The sequence below is a fragment of the Sceloporus occidentalis genome, unplaced genomic scaffold (genome assembly GCF_023333645.1).
Source record: "Sceloporus occidentalis isolate IW3139 unplaced genomic scaffold, rSceOcc1.0.p SCAF_91, whole genome shotgun sequence".
In the NCBI taxonomy this organism is placed as follows: domain Eukaryota; kingdom Metazoa; phylum Chordata; class Lepidosauria; order Squamata; family Phrynosomatidae; genus Sceloporus; species Sceloporus occidentalis.
In genome coordinates this window covers 3,771,103-3,790,069 of record NW_028317071.1, presented here as the reverse complement: position 1 = coordinate 3,790,069, position 18,967 = coordinate 3,771,103, and the positions used below count along the sequence as shown (strand labels likewise).

General features: G+C 45.8%; 1 protein-coding gene across 7 annotated transcripts in view; it reads right to left on the bottom strand.

The window, feature by feature from the left end:
* Nucleotides 1-887: 887 nt before the first annotated feature.
* LOC149284571 (unconventional myosin-IXb-like) overlaps nt 888-18,967 on the bottom strand; it is a 96,967-nt gene continuing 78,887 nt past the window's right edge. For 2 of the 7 annotated variants that reach the window (XM_089496578.1, XM_089496582.1), the window contains 13 exons: nt 12,555-12,731; nt 10,927-10,968; nt 9,729-9,840; nt 9,250-9,323; nt 8,039-8,231; nt 7,336-7,464; nt 6,160-6,265; nt 5,787-5,918; nt 4,890-5,013; nt 3,808-3,855; nt 2,720-2,862; nt 1,969-2,096; nt 889-1,818 (listed from right to left, as the gene is read on the bottom strand). In XM_089496578.1, coding sequence (XP_089352704.1) covers nt 1,982-2,096; nt 2,720-2,862; nt 3,808-3,855; nt 4,890-5,013; nt 5,787-5,918; nt 6,160-6,265; nt 7,336-7,464; nt 8,039-8,231; nt 9,250-9,323; nt 9,729-9,840; nt 10,927-10,968; nt 12,555-12,731 — 1,395 coding nt within the window. In that variant the 3' untranslated portion in view covers nt 889-1,818; nt 1,969-1,981. Of the gene's footprint in view, nt 1,819-1,956; nt 2,097-2,719; nt 2,863-3,807; nt 3,856-4,889; nt 5,014-5,786; nt 5,919-6,159; nt 6,266-7,335; nt 7,465-8,038; nt 8,232-8,614; nt 8,777-9,249; nt 9,324-9,728; nt 9,841-9,871; nt 10,323-10,926; nt 10,969-12,554; nt 12,732-18,967 lie in introns of those variants that run through there. The other 5 variants (XM_089496580.1, XM_089496581.1, XM_089496583.1 and 2 more) reach the window with 5 other exon arrangements.

Here is an 18,967-nt window from a genome sequence, read left to right as displayed (position 1 = left end):
TATGAGACCACCTTGACATGTTCAGTATGCATAGCCATGTGAACCCATGTTCAGTGTGAAACCCAAAGAGTTTGGTTATGCAATAAACCTCTGAAATATGCAAGAGGCCATCTTAAGTAAAGCCATGTTCAATGCCCAAATGTGCTGTTTGGAATTGGGGGGGGGGGGGTTGGCCAGAAAGGGAAGTACATTTCTGCCATCTATCTAGGAATAATGCCCAAATGTCCTCCATTTTGATCATGCCTAAGAAACATGCATTTATATTAACATTTTTTAAAAATCATCAAATTTTTCCCCGCATGTCATCCATTTTTAAAAATGTGTCCTACATTTGAAAATGTTGTCCTATATTATGTAATTATTATTATTTTTTTTTTTTTGGCTCCCTCCCCCGGTTGTCTGGGGGACACCAACCCGGCCCCCGGCTCAAAAAGGTTGCCTACCCCTGGGATAAGATACCATGCAATTATGCCTTAAATGTAATGGAAAACCAGGGTGCTTAAGAGCCATTGCCATTTCTGTGTTTTTCCCTAATGCGAATGTGTGTGTGTGTATCTCTCTATATGTATTTATATATTTGTGAATGCATTACAATAAACAGCCTAAAAAGTACCAAAAGAGCCTGCTCAATTCCCATATACATTTCCTGAAATTCCAAGACTAAATTCAGCTGAAGCTGAGTGATGACATTGACTTGGTCTCTCTGGTTTAACCACTATCATGGGTTGGGCATTCAAGTAATCAGAAGTTGGTAATGGGGTCCTAGAGAGAATCTAGAATTAGCTGAGAAGTGGCAACCTAAGAGAGAGGCTTGGGAAAACTACGCCTTTATCACCTGGCACGCTGGGGGGGGGGGGGGGAATGAATGCCAACCCCCCACATCAGATAGCCTGAGAAGCTCTGCTCTGGGGTATGGCGGCCACTTGGAGGCCACACGTTGAGTGTCTGTAGAAAGTCCATTGCATTGTCAATAATAACAACTCCTCTTGGGACTTATTCACCCCCAAAAGTGCATTGTTTTAATATAAACAACAACATAGATACATGATTTTTTTTGGTCTTCATTAAACAGTTATTACAAAATTGTAAAAAAGTCTTTGTAAACCACTTTGAAGGTCATCATGAGAACAGAGCTTTAAAGCAAGAATGTACAGTGTACCTTGAGGCTCCTTTTGGTCCTAGCGGAGGCCTCTGCAGCCAAACATGGAGAAGGCACAATGAGTGGAATTGTTTGGAGAGGTGGGGAGCCCTTCCAAGCCTCTGAGCAGAAAGATGGTGATGGGTCAGAATTGTTACCATTTACTAGGAGGGCAGCCTTGGAGTTCAGCTGCCCAGAGAAGTGCCAGCAGGCTCCTGTCTGACCACCATGTGAAATGTCTGTTGCAGCCACCATGATTCCTTTGGGCTAATTATGGGGGTATGGAAGAAAAACACGAAGGAGAAGGATCCAAAGCTTTCCCTTGTCCAACTGTTCTTGAACCAGACACAGCCATCTGGCTGCTTGACAAGTTCACATTGGGTCAAGCGACCATGGTGCTGGGAAGGAGAAGTGGTCCTCTGTCCAGGTGGGGCATAGGAGGGAACAGCTTGTCAGTGTTTCAATCCTGAGGCATGGGTTGAATTTGGCTGTGGACATCTCCCAGGTTTTGCCAGAGCAACCTTCCCTTGAGCAGCTGCAGAGGATGGCCAGCCCCTCACAGCTACACAGGCAAGAGAGGGGTTTGCAGTGGCAGGTGGAGGCAGAATGCTTGGTGATCCAGTCACACATTTTTGGTGGAGGAGTGAGGCACTGAAAAGGATGGGGAGGCTTGCCTCTTCCTTTAGAGAGAAGAGGAAAAGCACTGGGATGAGAAACTAGTTTGAAGGCCAAGGAGAAAGAGGAGAAGGTGGAAAAGCGCAGTCCCAGGAGGAATGACTGGGCTGGGCTGGGGAGATGGAACTATTTATACTTAATACCTCCATACTGACCTGTGTGGTCCTGTCATCCCACACGATCCTCCAGCAGGCTCTCGGTGCTGGCTGATGTCTCCGAGTCAAGGTTCTCGTCATCGGAGCCCCGCTGGTCTAGCTCTGGCAGCCGGTACGTGAGGTCTTCCCTGTGTCAGAGAGAAACAAGGGCTGAACACACTCAGGGGAAAGAGCTGGGAGCGTCTCCATGCCTTCTCTTGCAATGAAGGTTTGCCTATGTCCTCACAACACTCTCCCAGGGGAAAATCAGCCATTCTGAATAGACCAGCTTTCTATCTTTGATCCATCTATTTTGATCCAGAACTGTCTGCCCTCATTGGCAATGTCTTCCTAAGGGCTTAGACAGAGGAAGGGGCCTCCTCAGCACCACTGCCAGAAATGTAGAGGACTGAAATTTCCGATGGGCAAATCAGGGGGCCCAGAGGGGATGGGCTTCAAAGTGGAAGGGTCTCAGTTTCAGGACAGCCCTTCTCAGGCCTCCAGGAAAACATTAACACTATGGTTAGAGGAAGAACAGCTTTTCCCAAGAGCAGTTCACCCCAAGACCTCCTAAAACTTAGCTCCACTTATTGTGCTGCTACCTGCTGCTCCCAATCTTTCTGGCTATCAGAGAGTGTATGCTGTGTCATGTGATACATCTCTGCTGGGAGAGGATTCTCAGGGAGGCTTCTCCAAATCCCGAAGGGGCATCGCTTGGCCACTCTGCTCTGGTCCAGAGCTAGACACCTCTGCGGAGGCACTATTTACTCACTTCTCCTCCTTCAGCGACTGGATCCGTTCCATCAGGAGCTCCTTCTCTCGATTATCTGCTTCTTCCTCTTCCTCCTCTGGAAGAAATCCCAGTTTAGGGGAGGTGCCACTGTCAGGTGCTGTGTCCTGCGGGGCACTTTTTTTCTGCAAGAGGGAAGAGAAAGATGATGCTGGCAAACCTGCTTGGCTACTGACGAGGCAAGTCATCCCCACTGGGTGAGATGGGAAATGTTACTGTTTCCCCGTTTCCTTCCCTCCTTCTAAGTTGACATGAATCCTGAAGCAGCCTTCTTCCATGTGATAATTTCAAGCTCATAAGCATTTCCAGAACTGAAATGAACTTAGACATTCATGGACTAGGATGACAGGAACAAAGATAGCCACAGGGCTGAATATGGGGCAAATGCTCCTGCCCCCCAGGTCAGAATGCCTTTGGGCAAGCTGCCCCCCCCTCTCAGTTCTACCTCACAGAGCTACAAAGTGAGGAGAATCACAAAGGGGTTGTTACATGCCAGGTCAGGCTATTCTCATTCTCATCTCAGAGGGCTCACACTGAAAGTGTGGAAATTCACACCTGCCATGTTCTGGAAGGTGTGACAGGTTAATATTAAAGGCTGCTTCTGAGCATGTGCAAAGGAATGCCTTCCCTCATCCCCAGAGCAACCAAAAGCCAGCCAGCTCCACCAGAGAGAGAGAGAGAGAGAGAGAGAGAGAGAGAGAGAGAGAGAGAGAGAGAGAGAGAGAGGACTGCTAGAAAGAGAATGAGAGACAGACAGAGAAGGAGGAACTAAAATGCATTTGTGGTTAGTGTGAAAGCAGGACTTTTCTAAGACAGACACCAAAGCATCTCTTGTTTCCAGAAGGAAAGCATTTGTTAGCACCCTCTTGCAAACTACAACTTGGCTCTTGCTGTTAATTTGGCAACTAGGAAATGTGCACAGCCATGAAACATGCAGACTTGGGTATTTTTGGGTGAGTGGGGGATGTGTGGTGGGACCGGTCCTTGGCAGATGCTGTGAGAGGCACTGGGGTAGGGACAGGGACAGAGAACATTCCATGCACCGATCTTGCGCAGGGGCTTCCACCTACCCGTACTCCCTCTCGGGGAGAAGAAAACCCCAGTTTTACGGGCCACAGCTAGAGAAAAGGAGAAAGAGACGAAGGGCATTTTCACAGAAGGCAGAGGCAGGTGTCCTCCTGACTCTCCTTGGAGCACAATCAGGGACACAGACACAGGAAGAACCACCAGAGACAGAAATCTTGCAGCACACTCCATTCAACAAAAGACAATAGGTAGAAGCTAAATACTCCTGGGTATGAAATACATTTATGACAATCCTAAAACAATCTTCAACCCTACAATGATCTCAAGAGTTTTAAGGCTGACATAAATACCAAACAGAGAAATACATAGCTTGCAAAATCAGTTAGAAGCAGTCTTGGAGACCTGTTTCAGATACTCGCGCAATAAGAAAATTGCTATTTCATACCACAGAGGATTTCAGGATGGTATACAAAAAGATATCCATCGTCCAATTTACCATCATAAGTTGAAAACAAATGGGCTCACAAAAAGAAGTGTTTTTAACTGAGTGTTCCACAGCCTGCCACAGGTTTTAGGAAGCGTTCCAAAGCTGGGTTCTCACAATTGAGAAGGCCCACTCTGATCTCCCCTTCACTTTCTCCAGACAAAACACAGCTGGCTCTTTCAACTGGCTGTTGCTAGGCCTTTCCACCGTGGGCCAGAACTGGACCTTGGTTCCAGAGGCAGCCTGGCCAGCATAGAAGAGAGCCTTGAAATCAGCTGTCTAGAGGAGCGTGAGAGGAGTATCCCTTAGAAGAAGAGATCTGGCTTTCTGATGGCAACATGTTCAACTCTATTGTCAACTTGGAACTCCAAATTAAGATTCACATAGAGCTAAAAATCACTTCTGAGATTAAATCAGCATTGCTTTTATGCATTTGACTGGGCTTCCCCAACCCTCTTCCTTTGTTTCTATATTTGCACACTCTAAAAACCAACAGTTTTATGGGGGTGGTAAGAATGGCTTGCAATTTACAAAGCAAGACCCCTCACCAGTTCCCCCAGAGCCTCAGGGAAAAGACCAGAAGCCTTAACAGCACCTCCTTCGCCTCCATCCCCATTCCATCCCAGTCTGGTTGATCCTCACTGTGTTCTGCTGAAGCAATGAAAGCCGGCGGAAGGCAATGCTCTCCGCTGCCTCCAGCTGGGAGATCTCCTCCATTTTCAGCTTGTACTTCCTCATCTGTTCCTTGATGATCATCTCCACACATCTGTGCCATGGATGCAAAAGTGGGAGAAGAAAAAGAAAAAGACAGGAGAGAAGGATGGAACCATCTTCAATCCCTTTGTGGGGCCCTGGGTGAGGGAGAAGAGCTGAGCGAAGACAGAAACGGACAGGGTGGGCGTGAAAGGGAGACGCATGCACGGGTCAGGAAAAGGATTAGCTGATGAAGGAGACCACTACAACCCGCCCCCAGCACAGGAAATGATTTGTGGGTGGAGGAGAGGAAGGGTACTGGATGGTCACACAGGGTAGCACCATGCACAAATGTGGTGCATATGAACAGCCAGCCAACCTCTGTTTCCCACACGAGCTCCACCTGTCTCTCCTCCCTTTTCCAGTAGGGAACGATCCAGGCTCTACAGTCCCCCAGAGGGATCAGGCTGAATCGGAGAAAGGGAATCAGTTGAGTTGGCTGGCATACTGCAGCCAGTTTGTGGGGAGTGGAGAGTGAGTGGGCAGTGGGGAGAGCGTGTATATGTCTGTGGGGAGGAGCAGAAACCAGGCCTCCTTCACCTGGAGATTAATATATCAGATTGCTGTGACCCTTTTCCAAAGATCTTTGGAACATTTTGCTTCTGAACCCCACAGAATCATAGAGTTGAAGTGGCCTGATGGGTTCTCTGGTCCAACCTGCTGCTCAGTACATGATCTCCAGCCAGAGCATCCCCAGCAGCTGTCCAGTCCTTGCTGGATCCTGTGGAACCACCCGTGCCCAGCAGAGGCTGCCCTTCACCCCTTCCACCTAGAGCCAAGACTCACATAGTAGTTTTGGAGACATCCTTCATGCTGGTGAGAGGGTCAGAGTTGTCCGGGCAGCGCAGGAGGCAGGGGGCAAAGACAATGGCCAGGGCATTGGGCGACATGCGGTTGGTCTCTTCTAGCAAGGCGACCCTGGGTTTGAAGGCAAAAAGAGAGGCTTCCTGTTATGCCAGGAAGAGGGAGCACTTAGACTCCCCGCCCCAGTCGCAAAGTAACTTTCCAAGAAGTGTGTAAAAAAAAAAAAGGTGGCGGGCAATTGTCACCGTACAATAGACTCCACCACTGGCTGTCAAGCAACTCTGTCAGTTGTGAAGAATATTCAGGATGTCACAGGGATAATGGGTCTGATCAGTGGGAGGAAAGTGGCCCTTACTTGACCAGGTGGAAGATGAGCCGCTCCAGGGTATCGTGGCTGGCTCGAGGGAGTTGTTCGAGGACACTGTAAATGGCACAGAGCTGCTCCTGCTTCCCAGGAAGCTCTGCCAAGGGAAGACAGGAAGAGGAATGGTCAGAAGATTGCATCAAGGGACCACCTTTGTCCAGCGTCTGTCCCCCTGCCCCCCATGCTGCTCTGATTCAGCTGGGAATTGTGTAAAGAGGGCAGGAAGGCAACCCATCTCCTCCCACGGCATGCCTCCTGCCTTCAGAGGGACCCTGCCACTGAATACGGAGGGTGTGTTAAGCCATCCAAGCTAGTAATGGCTACTGGTAAGATGCTTCCTCTGTTACTTTTCAAAGATATCTAAACTAGTGGAACACCATAACGCCAGGTTAATGACAACTTCCCACAGGGCGTTTACAGCAGCAATTCCAAAATTATGGAATAGCCTACCGGAACAGATCCGTTGTATCACTACCTTAGAGGCCTTTAAGAAGGCACTCAAAACGGATCTCTTCTGGTGGGCTTACCCATCAGCCTCTATATAAAAATCTATGACAATATTCCACTCTCGATTATGATCACTGACTACTGATACATAAATTCAAATATTAGTGTTTTATTGATTGTATTAGTATTTGTATTATTTGTATTATCTTGTATTATTTATTGTTGTAATCCCGCCTCGATCTTCGGAGAGGCGGGAAATATAAATAAACATCATCATCATCATCATCATCATCATCATCATCATCATCATCATCATCATCATCTTCATTGGCTTCTCTGGCCCAGGAATGCCTGGTTAAATAATGAAGCACATGGAATATTGGGTTGTGTCTGCCCTTGCAGGGTAGGGAGATGAACTCCTCTGTAGCTACTCCTTTCACAGCATGCCTATGTTTATATGTTTATATCCCACTCCATAAATCTTTCCTTTCTCCAAGAGGACACCCTTTCAGGGCAGCCACACCACAATGCTCTGCTTTTCAAAGTCAAGCACATGATCCTGGCACCTGGCCTGTGCTTGCTGCTGCTGCCTCTTCTGCTAGTCTCACCCCACTGGCTAATAACAGCCTTTCTCTTCCTCCCGCATCTGGCTGTAGCTGGTGTGTTTTTGGTTCCTTTCCCCCTCTCATGACCCACTCTCTCTTCAACAGGCACACTCACCGACTGCCCGAAGGAAGTCACTGTACTGGGCAAATGTCATGAGAGGCTCTGGCAATTCCCTCAGCCACTGTTTCAAAATTCCTGTGATGGTGTGGATGGGATAGTTCTCCAGTCGCACCATGTTTGGGTCTGGGAAGGAATGGAAAAAGGAAGAGAAAGAGAGAGAGAGTAGGGGGAGGAGTGAGGGTCCCAAGCCACAAAGATGCACAAGCGCATCTGCATGAATTGAAATTCATCTGATGGGGTGCTCCAGCATGTATTGCTCCCTTCTGAAGCATGGATGGTGCTGCTGGGCTGGAGGTCCTATCAACAGTGCAACTTTCTGCTCTCAAGCTGCATCCTGGCCATTACCAGTTATCAATCAGAAACTCTTGATTGCTTGATTCCTCCCCCTCCTTAGATTTTTCTACCTGACTCTCGTATTTAGAGGTTTTGACCATTTACAGTTGCTGTGTGTGTGACACTGGTATTTTTATTGGCTTCTTGTTTTTGATACCATTATCAATATGATTATTTCATATTTTTGCGATACTTGCTTTGGTATTTATTGAGAAAAAGCAGGCAACAAAAACCACAGATATGCACACACTCGCTACCCATCTCCCCAGAAAGAAGGAAGGAGAAAGGACACCCAAGGGGAACTGCATTGCCCATGTAGGCCGATGGTATGATGGCTATGAGAAAAGGGCACTGCCACCCTTACTCGCTTGCAAGGAATGCTTCAGCTCCCTCATGCGATTGGCAGAGCCCGACTTCCGGTAGATGCCCTCTGTATATAGGCCATGCATTTCCACATGCTCCAACAGTTTCTCCATAACAATGGGGACAGAGTTCTTCTTGTTGGTCAAGGCGTTCACAGACACTCCAAAGTGACGAGGTTCGGACTCCTGGTCACCCTAAGGACAAAAAAGGAAGCCAAGGATATATTCCATGAGATACATATTCTCGATGTAAAGCTTACCATCAGCAGCAGGTTAGGTTCTCCTTAGGACTCATCCTAATATTCAGTAAAAATATCATTTGAATCCACTGTTTTATTCTGCTGCTCAGGTTCACTCCACCTCCCACATGATAAGAGGATTTCATATATTTAATGATGGCTCAACCCAGCTCCCCCAATCCTTTCTCATAACCCCTGACCATTTTGGTTACTTTTCTCTCGATACAGCCCAGTTTGGTATTCTCTTTCTTAAACTATGGTGCTGAAAACTAGACACAGTTCTTTAGCTGAAGTCTGTCCAAAACAGGCCAGAGTGGAATCTTTATACCTTTACTTACCTTCATTTGGGGACAGTTGAAGCCACCCAAGACTGATACCTCTGTGGATCCATGTTTAGCTTGTGGTCTGCATAAGACCCCTATAAATCCTTTTCCACAGGGATTGTGAAAATCTGCTAAACCAGGTGTCTCATGGGACCAAATGCTCCCTTCAGACAAAAAACTAGCAAGGCAGGGAGACAGCAAAACAAAACAAAACAAAACACATTTCCCTTTTATACCACTTGCCTTTCTGTGTGCCAGTTATTTTTTCAGATGGGGGAGTATCTGGAAACAGGAGGGGAATCTGCCTCATAAAGCAAAACAGTCCAGATGCCCACATCCACAGATGGCTAATTTTTTGTTTTGGCAGTTTTCTTCCCCCCATTCTAAAGGCTGACCAGCAAATTTGTTTTCTAAGATTTTATCACCAGCAGGAACAGCTTTAAGCTCAAATTTGCCAGTCTTTTTCCTATTTCTCCTCTTCCCCTTTGAAATGCACCCAACTTTCCTGGATTTCAATCTAGGCCTTGATCTCCCTGCCTCCTTGCTGTGGGGGATCCCCTTAACTAGGCAGGAACAACCATCAGCCTCTATGTCTCCAATTGCTGCTCTGATGCCTGGAAAGTTAGCCAGTGAGCAGTAACTGACACTCACCTTCTTTCCCGGAGAGGATGTGCATCCGCTTTGGATCTTGTACAGGCACTTCTTGTGGCAAGTCAGCTTACAGACTAGAGAGCCGAGGGAGAAAAGAAAAAGACAGGCTTGCTGAGGACACTTCTTCCCCTGGTCCCACAAACTCTCCCCTCCAAGCTGGAAGAGGACGTTTTCTTTGGGTGCCCCCCTGCCCCGTAGGAGGGAAGTGCTGATTGCTTCTCTGCACCACCAAGGGGTGAAAAAGGTCTCCTCCCTTCTGTCCCCAGGGAAGAAGGACAGAGAAGGAAGCCCATTTGCTTCCTCTCCTTCCATACACAGGGCAGCAGAAAAGGGAACTCTTCCTTTCTGTGGAGGCAGGTCAAAGATTTCCCTCCTCTTTTTCAGGTCGACTGACTCTGTCACTGAATGCAGAGAAGCTGCTGTGTCTATAACCAAAGCTTTCCCCACACTGTCTTCCTCTCTGCTCCTTCCACACTTACTGCTGCACAGGCAGGCCTTCTCCATGGGCCAAATATAGGAGCAACACTGCTCGCAGGATTGGAGGATGTTCACTTGGTAGCTCACAAAGACATGGCCATTGAGCTCCTCAATCTGCAAAGTGCCAGACAAGACAACAATGTGAGCTGCAGCTGCCCTGGACAGTGGATGCTGAGAGCATGCAAGGAAGTGCCTGGAAAACTGCATGCCATACCACCTGCACTGTGGCTCCCTCAGCCGTCCTGCTGACATGGCTTCCTCACCCCCACCGTAATTCACCTATCCAGTTGGGTTTTCATATGGGGAATTAATAAGGGGGGGGCACCATCATATTAGTCTCCTCAGGCAGCCTGAGAGGACCAAGTCTTTGGCTGGCCTTGCTTACATATACTGTGGACTCAACCCAATACACTGTTCTCAAATACAAAGCAGGGATTAATATATATTTAGAGGAAAGGACATAACTTGCAAACAGATTTTCTTGCAAGCAGCTCTGGTTCCAAGAGGCCAATATGTTCCTTCAATCTTTCAAAGGTTTTCTGCCTTCTGAACTAGAGAACGTGGCAAAAAACCCAGGGTTTCTTGCCTAAGAAACTCTAGGAAATTCATAGGGTCTCCATAAGTCAACAGGCAACTTGAAGACACACATATACAAAATGTGGCATTTCAAAATTTTTCAGGTTCCTTAACAGAAAAACAGATAATGAAAAAACAAACCTTCTATAATTCTTCCATTTTTAAGCTGTTCCACTAAAGATCTACAAAGCCAGGGTCTGGTTCTCTGTATGGCTAACACTTTACCATTTTTGCCGCCAGAACTTGGGAACGTTACTTTTTTTGAATTACAGATCGCAGACTCTTCTAGCTGTATGGCCAGTAGCCTTGATGGCAGAAAGATTTTGGGAATTGTGCTTGGATAAAAACAATAATTTCAGGACCATCCTTTTGTTCCTTTTGGTCAATACAGCCCTGAGTGACAGGTAGATGATCTGCTTGAGCACAACGGGGGCCACCCCTCCCACAGTGCTAAAGGCCTTTTCCAAAATCAAGTCAACACAATGTGTAATCCCTCTGTCCCCCACTCTGATCTCCTTCTGTTGCTACATTTCATAGAATCATAGATTCTATGGACCAGACCCAATCCTAACCTGACAGGCAACAGAATGTACCCCCATCGCCCTCAGTCCCATGACTACTCACCACCCGTTCCTGTTTCCGCTTTTTCTTTTGGGCCTTGCTTTGCTGTTGAGAGAAGGAGAAAAAAAATTACCCTTTCCTTTAGCTCTCTCTAAATTATTTAAAATGTTTCCCATTTTGATGGAACAAAATGGTAGATGTGCCTGGGACAAAAGGATGCTAGGTTACTTCTGGGAGGCAGGAGAATGCTCCCTCCTTTCCCTGGTTGTAGGCATATAATGGGACTCAAGCATCCACAGAGGGTCCTGGAAGCAAACCCCAGTGGATACCAAGGGCCCATTGTATGAATTGTTTCTCAAATGCCTATCTTCACAAACAATAATACACAGTAAACATATGAGAGGCCCACACTGGACCCAGCCCAAAATTCTGAAGAGAGGAAGGCCAATATTCAGCTAGGTTAGGCCAAGGCCACTTGCTAGAACTAAAGCTGGGGTTCTCAACCTCCTGATGTTGGGAGTTCATATCCCAGAATCCTTCATCACTTCCTAGGGCTTTTGGGAGGTGGACTCCAACAAACTCTGGGATGGGAGGAAAGCACTGTGATAGGTACCTGAACTCTCTCCCTCTACCCAGGCCCTCTCTCTTTGAGCCTTGCCTCTGTCTTATGGGGGGGCAGAGCTTGGAAAGAAGTATTATTATTATTATTATTATTATTATTATTATTATTATATGGTATTTATACCCCACCCTTCAGCCCTAAAGGCTATCAGAGCGGCTTACAATTATTATTTTTAATTAGACGGTTCCTTGCCCTCAGGCTTACACAAGGAGAAGGAAATAGTGGTGGGGAAGAGGATCAGGTCCAGTTCTTCTCTCCCTCGGAGGCCTGGACCAAAGCAGGTGGATTGGAGGGAGGGCTCTTCTTCTTAAGTATCTTCTGTTAGGAGAAATACAATGACCACCCTTAACCCTGGGGCCCAGGGTATCATCCTGCCATTGCTCAGCTAGAGGTGGATAAAACATTTCCTGACAGCCATTCCTCCAGCCTCAAGAAATGTTCTACTGCTTGGCCACATCACTGCCATATATCCTGGAACGCAGGTTCTCAGAACCAGATGGGCTCCAACTCCCTCAGAAGGTGGTCATGGATGGTCCCAAACAGGAAGAGCCCAGGTGACTCTTTACTAGGACAAAAACCATGGGCTTCCAGGGCAAAAAAGATAAAACCAAGACTGCAGGCTTGCTGAGAGGCTCCTTCCCCACCACCACTCCCTTCCCCTTTTGTGTCGTGTTTTTTTAGATTGTAAGCCTGAGGGCAGGGAACCGTCCAATTGAAAAGATTACATGTACAGTGCTGTGTAAATTTACAGCGCTTTATAAATAAAGGTTAATAATAATAATAATAAAATTTGGGAATGAAACAGGAGGAGGATCTCATTTTCTGGATCATGGGGGCACCACCCACCTTTCCTACAGCCTGGAAGAGTTACTTCATTGGACTATCAACTTCAAGGACTGCCCAGCCAGCAGTGGATACTAGAAGTTATAAGGTAAACAAAGGCACCTTTTGCAAACTCTGCCCTTCCTGAGCAATCCAAGAGAAAGGCAACCCATGTCAAACCTCACTATTAAAGGCTACTATGAAGTCCCCATCAGGGCCATGAAAAGGAAACTAATCACAGGCAGACCTTTGGCTGCTCCAGTTCCTCCTTCTTGGCATAGCTACGAGCAAATTCATCCAGGAGGGACTGGAAGAGATTCAAGACCAGCTTTACATCCTTCTCTTCTCTCTGTTTTGCCATGTTTACCACTAGGAGCTGGTAGTTCTCCATCAAGTCTTGATAGCCGACATGGATCTGGCCGTTCTGTGGAAGGAAACAAGAATGGATGGCAAATGGGTCTCCTGTTTCCTGATGCAGGGGACAACTGCCAAGGGACAGTTATCTGAACCTGCTCCAACTTGTCTCTCTCCTTAAAATGAGGTGCCCAGAACTGAATGCAGGATCCCAGATGAGACCAGACCAGCACAAAATGAAGTGTGAATATGACTCCCCTTGACATGGAAACGATGCTTCTATTAATGCAGGCTACAATAGCATTTGCCTTCTTTACTGCAGCATTGCACTGCTGGCTCATGTTCAACTTATGAATTCTGTTCCTATCTTTGAATGTGTGAGCTACTCCATCCCAGTTTTATAACATGTGCACACTTGATAAGGACTCCCTCTAACACATCATCTAAATCATGTATAAATATATATATATAAGAAGTACCTTAAGACTGGATGTAAAATTCAGGACTTTGTAATATCCATCATTCCTCACACAATTATACAGCCCAGATCCCAGCCCACATATGGGAAAGTCATTTTCTCAGTCTTTATGATTCTGTTGAAAATACTCCAAACTCATTAGCAGCTGATCTTATGATAGAAGTTTCTTCCCTTCCCCTTTGGCCTCCAGTTTCGCACTCAGAGATAAAGAGCCTTATCACCCAACTCAAACCAGCTCGTGCCCCAGGTGCAGACTTTATAACTGGTGAAGTACTTAAAAATAATCTTGATTGGTGGGTTCTGGTCCTCTCTAAATTATTTACAGCCATTGATAGATCTGCTTCCATTCCAAAAGACTGGGGCTCGGCCATCATAATCCCGATATATAAAAAAGGCAATAGATCCGATCCCTCTAATTTTTGACCGATTAGTCTCTTGAGTTTGGTGAGTAAATTGTACACAAAACACCTTTTAAATAAGTTTATAGATTGGCTCGAGTCCTAAGATATTTTGTTGGCTGAACAGGCAGGCTTTAGGCCTGGACGATCCACTATTGACCATGCAATGATATTGCAATATCTTGTTGAAAAATACCTCCATTATGGTCAACCATTATATGCGGCATTTATAGATTTTAAGTCCGCCTTTGATTCAGTTAATAGATCTAGATTGTGGGAGAAACTATTGTGCACTAATATAGATAAACAACTCCTCTTGCTTCTTATTAAGATCCATGAGAATTCTAACATTAAGGTCAGATGCAGTCTCCAAGGTCATGTTTCTAAGGCTATTCCTGTCAAGACGGGTGTAAGGCAAGGATGTGTCCTAGCCCCCACTTTATTTAATTTTTATATTAATTCCCTTGTTTCTGCCTTGAACAATCTTTCTTTTCATCCTCCAAAGCTGGCTAATAAGCATATAAACTCATTGCTCTATGCGGATGATGTCGTTATCCTCTCGTTATCTCCCATCGGACTTAAAAGAGCCCTAAATTCTCTTGCTTTGTTTTGTAAAGAGGAGAAATTAACAATTAACTCCTCCAAGACTAAGATTCTTACCTTTGCTCACCGCCCCAAATTGAGACAATGGAGACTTGATAGACAACATATAGAGCAGGTTAAGACTTTCAAATATCTCGGGATTGTATTTCATACCTCTGGTAGGAGAACAGCCCATTCAGAACTTGTCATTAGTAATGCCCAAAGTACTATAACAGCTATTTTAAGATTTTTTTTCACTAAAGGTGCTCAGTTCATTCCAGCCGCAATTAAACTGTTTAATGCCAAGGTTCATCCTCAATTGCTATACGGAGCCCAATTGGGACCATATAGTAACATAAATGTAATTGAACATGTGCAAACTAAGTTCCTTAGGAGAATCTTTCAGGTTGCCCATTGTGTTCCGAACGCTGTTCTCAGAAGGGAGGCTGGGACTATTAAAATAGAATCTAGTCTGTGGATTAGTATACTCACCTATTGGCAAAAATTGCATAAAACTTCTGGAGGTCTGACAAATTTAATTTTCCTGGATTCCTTTAAATCCTCTTGGGAAATTTCCCTCCTTAAGAAATTAAATGAGCTTAGTCTCAAAAAAAATGAAATTTTAAAGCTTGACACTGATAGAGCCAAATCTACTATTAAAAAAAAAAATCCTAGAAGCAGAAAGATATATGGACTCAACTTCCCTTTCAAAATATGTCATGTTCAGTGCTCAAGTTTTGGTCCCCTCCCCAGCTCCATATCTGTTCCATGTTACTCTCCCGAAGTTCAGAAGGGCTCTAACTCTGGCACGTTTCAATGTGTTGCCCACAGCCATGTTGGAAGGTAGATTTAAAAAAACACCTTTTGAAATCCGTTTTTGCCCATGTGGCTCGGGCACTGTTGAAACCAATGAGCATGTTTTCCTTTATTGTCAATTCTATAGAGACATTCGTCACCAACTGATTAGCCCACTACTGTGTAAATTCCCAGGCAAACCTTACTCCTTTTATTTACGCCTCCTATTGGACAACAATGATCCTACAGTATCCCTTAAGGTGGCTAAATTCTGTTATATTGTTTGTAAACTGCGCCCTCAACTGTCAAATGGCCATTTTATTACCGTGTAGAAAGAACTGTTTGATACCGTACATGTACAGTCTACTATCAGTTTATATTTTAATTTGTTATTGTTATATTGATATGTTGCTTGTGTGATTTGTTTTTATACTGGTCAATGACCGAATAAATTTTATTACCGAATTTCTATCCATCATTCATTTATGAGAAAATTCACTGCCACATTATGTAAGGACATTATTACTTAGAAGGTTAGACAAATTCATGGAGGCATGAAGAGAAGTTTAGAACAATAAGCCACGGGTTTCCCATTTCAAAAGCAGTCTCACTATGATTCTTGCTCTAACAATTAGAGCAATGAATGCAAACTACAGGAAAAGAGATTCCTGCCAAACATTAGGAAGAACTTCCTGAGGGTAAGAGCAGTTTGACAGTGAAATACACAGCTGCCTTGGAAGGTGGTGGTGTCTCTTTCTTTGGAGGCTGTTTTTAAACAGAGGCTGGATGGCCATTTGTCACAAGGAGGGTTTGGATGGTGTCTTCCTGCATAGCAGAAGAGGTCTAGACTGGATGGCCCTTAGGGTCCCTTCCAACTCTAGGATTCTATGATTATCTTTAGGGCTAAAGAAAGAAAGAGAACTGTGCCCTTCAAGCAGTGCATGTGAGCACCACATTGGGATGTTCAGGTGGCCTCTGGGAGAAAGAAAGAGCTGGACTAGTTAGACCATCAGCCTGATTTCCCAGGGATGCTCACATAAAGAGACCAGAGGAACTTGCACTGAATCTGTCCAGCACTCTGTTCAAACAGTGGCCAGTGAGATGACTATTTTCAGAGAGAAGAGCTCAAAGCACAACACTCCAAATGTTGCCAGACTGGTTCTCCCAGTGTTCTTTGTCTTGGGCAATGGCAGCCATAAGGCAGATGGGAGTTACAGTTCAACAGCATCTAGGTGGGTGCACTTTGTCAACCAGTTTTAAGAGGCATCAAAGGGAGGTGGTGGAAGAGGAAGAGTGTCCCTGGTATGCTACTTCTAGATACACTGAGGGCATATTAATATAGTTTTATGGCAGCCCTTTTGTTCTACCAATACAAGGTTTTCCAGATTGTGTGGGCTATTTTTTGTTTTGTTTTTACCTACTTTGTATAAACATCTATCTAAAAATCTAATATATTTACTATAAGTGTATCAAAAACCAACACTGTGAAGAAAGGAATAGTGGAGAAAATGCAACAAAGAAAAAAGAAAGAAAGAGACAGTACGCCACATCAGTTAGCATTTATAAATGATACATTTCAATCAAAATGTTGGCAAGTATGTTGAGCTAAGGGGCTTTATATACATATGTGGTGGGAATGCCCATTTGCTCAAGAACTTTGGACAGAAGTTAAGGAACACATAAATATAATAATAGGGATAGAGTTACAATTAAGCAAAGAAAATGTTTAACTCTCAATATAGGGGAATTAAGATTGAATAGTAATCAAAGATAGGTAATAAAACAAAATTTAAAAGCTGCTCATGCAGTGATTGCTTTTGGATGGAAAAAATCTAATGGAATAAGTCTTATTTGTTTAAATATATAAAAGAATATATATTATTTGATTTCCTTAGGGAAAGAAGACTTAAATATATTGGGGAAAGCAATAAAGAATCATGGAGAAATAAATGGGAAATTGTGATTAAGAAAGTGGAATGGGGAATGAAGAAGTAAAAAATATAATTAATGATATGGACAGGTTGCTTACCTGTAACAGTATTTCTTCGAGTGGTCATCTGCGAATACATACAAATGGGTTTCACTGCGCCTGCGCAGTGCTGTTCGGAAACTTCTGGAATCACTGGGCAAAGTTTACTTTGCAACATATAGAAACTTTTTGGCGGTAACTCCGCCCACCCGTTCTAAGGCCCCTGCTTTCCCGCTCTTTCTCCAGTTCCGCAATTTTCCCGCCAAGCAGGCGATGGAAAGAGCCAATGAGAGCAGGACACTGAGGGGACGGACGGGTGGGATTTGTATGTATTCGCAGATGACCACTCGAAGAAATACTGTTACAGGTAAGCAACCTGTCCTTCTTCTTCGTGGTCTCTGCGAATCATACAAATGGGTATAGACTGACAAGCTTAGGTATGCGGCGGAGGGAGTGTCCTGAGACCAAAGCTATGGTAAACCAAAGGTATATTTATTACAACAATAAACACCTTGAACCATAAAAGGAGTCAGTCTTTTTGTTCTTGCACAAACCAAAGATAGCAACAGCATTGCTAAACCTGAGAAGGGAAGATAAGGTCGTGCAAGACCCATCCCACTGAAATTGTGCAAACCAACATTCAACAGAATGTAAACGCAAAGGCATTATGTACACAAAAGCTGAAACACAACCATCAGTAGTGCAATCAATGCAATCCTGAAACCAACACAGCCCTCCCGAAAGCTGCGTCTCGGATGGCTCTGGTGTCCAACCTATAGTGCTTTATAAAAGTCAGAGGTTGGGACCAGACAGCAGCCTTGCAGACATCCTCCAAGGAAATCCCCGACAGGAATGCAGAGGATGCTGACATTGCCCGTGTGGAGTGGGACCGAACCCTGCCCGGGAGAGGTTTGCCCAAAAGTTCATAGCAGAGGTGGATGGTACCGGCCACCCATTTGGAAAACCTCTGCAGAGACACAGGCAACCCCTTCTTCGGCTCCGAGTAGCACTGGAAGAGTCTTTCGGAGCGACTGGAGGCAGCAGTTCTGTCCAAGTAAAAAGCCAGTGCTCTCCTGACATCAAGAGAGTGCAGGCTTCGCTCCGCATCCGAAGTCGGGTGGGATGCGAGAGTAGGCAACACAATGTCCTGGCACATGTGGAGAGCAGACACAACCTTAGGTAAGAAAGTAATGTCTGTCTGCAGGACCACCTTGTCCTTGTGAAACCTCAGGAAGGGCTGGTCCCTCCGCAAGGCACAGAGTTCGCCCGCACGGCGGGCAGAGGTGATGGCCACAAGAAAAGCGGTTTTCCAAGTCAGTAGTCTCAAGTCCGCTGTGGCCATCGGCTCGAAGGGCTTGGACTGGAGCGCGGACAGTACTGCCTCCAAGCTCCAAGCCGGCGCCGGTACCGACACAGGAGGATGCAAGTTGGCACATCCCTTAAGGAACCCCTTCACCAAGGGATCCCTGAAAAAGGAAGCCCTCCCCCCGAATTGGTACTTGGCACAAATGGCAGATAGATAGCACTTGATGGATGTGAGGCACAGCCCCTCATCCAAAAGCGCCATCAAAAACTCCAGCACCACTGGAGTGGACACTTGAGCAGGAGACAAGCCCTTTCGGTCAAGGAAAAGGCTAAACCTCTTCCATTTCAGGGCATAGGACCGCTGGGTGGAAGGTTTCCTTGCAGCCAGGATCACCGTCCTCACCGCCTCCGGCAGGTCGGCTAGGGCTGTATCCTCCAGGCCACCAGTGGCAGGCTCTCGATGTCCGGGTGCAGGATCTGGCCGTCCTGGACTGACAACAGGTCGGGACGGAAGTCGAGGCGGAGGAAGCATCTCCTGGAGAGGTGGAGGAGGGATGGGAACCAAGACTGTCTAGGCCACCACGTGGTGATCAGGATCGCATGCGAACGGTCCGTTGTCATCTTGGACACCACCCTGATGATGAGAGGGAACGGAGGGAAGGCGTAAAGCAGTTCTCCCATCCAAAGGAAGGCAAACGCGTCTCCGAGGGATCCGTCCATTTGCCTTCTGGAGCAGAACTGGGGACAGTGGCTGTTCCACTCGGTCGCGAAGAGGTCGA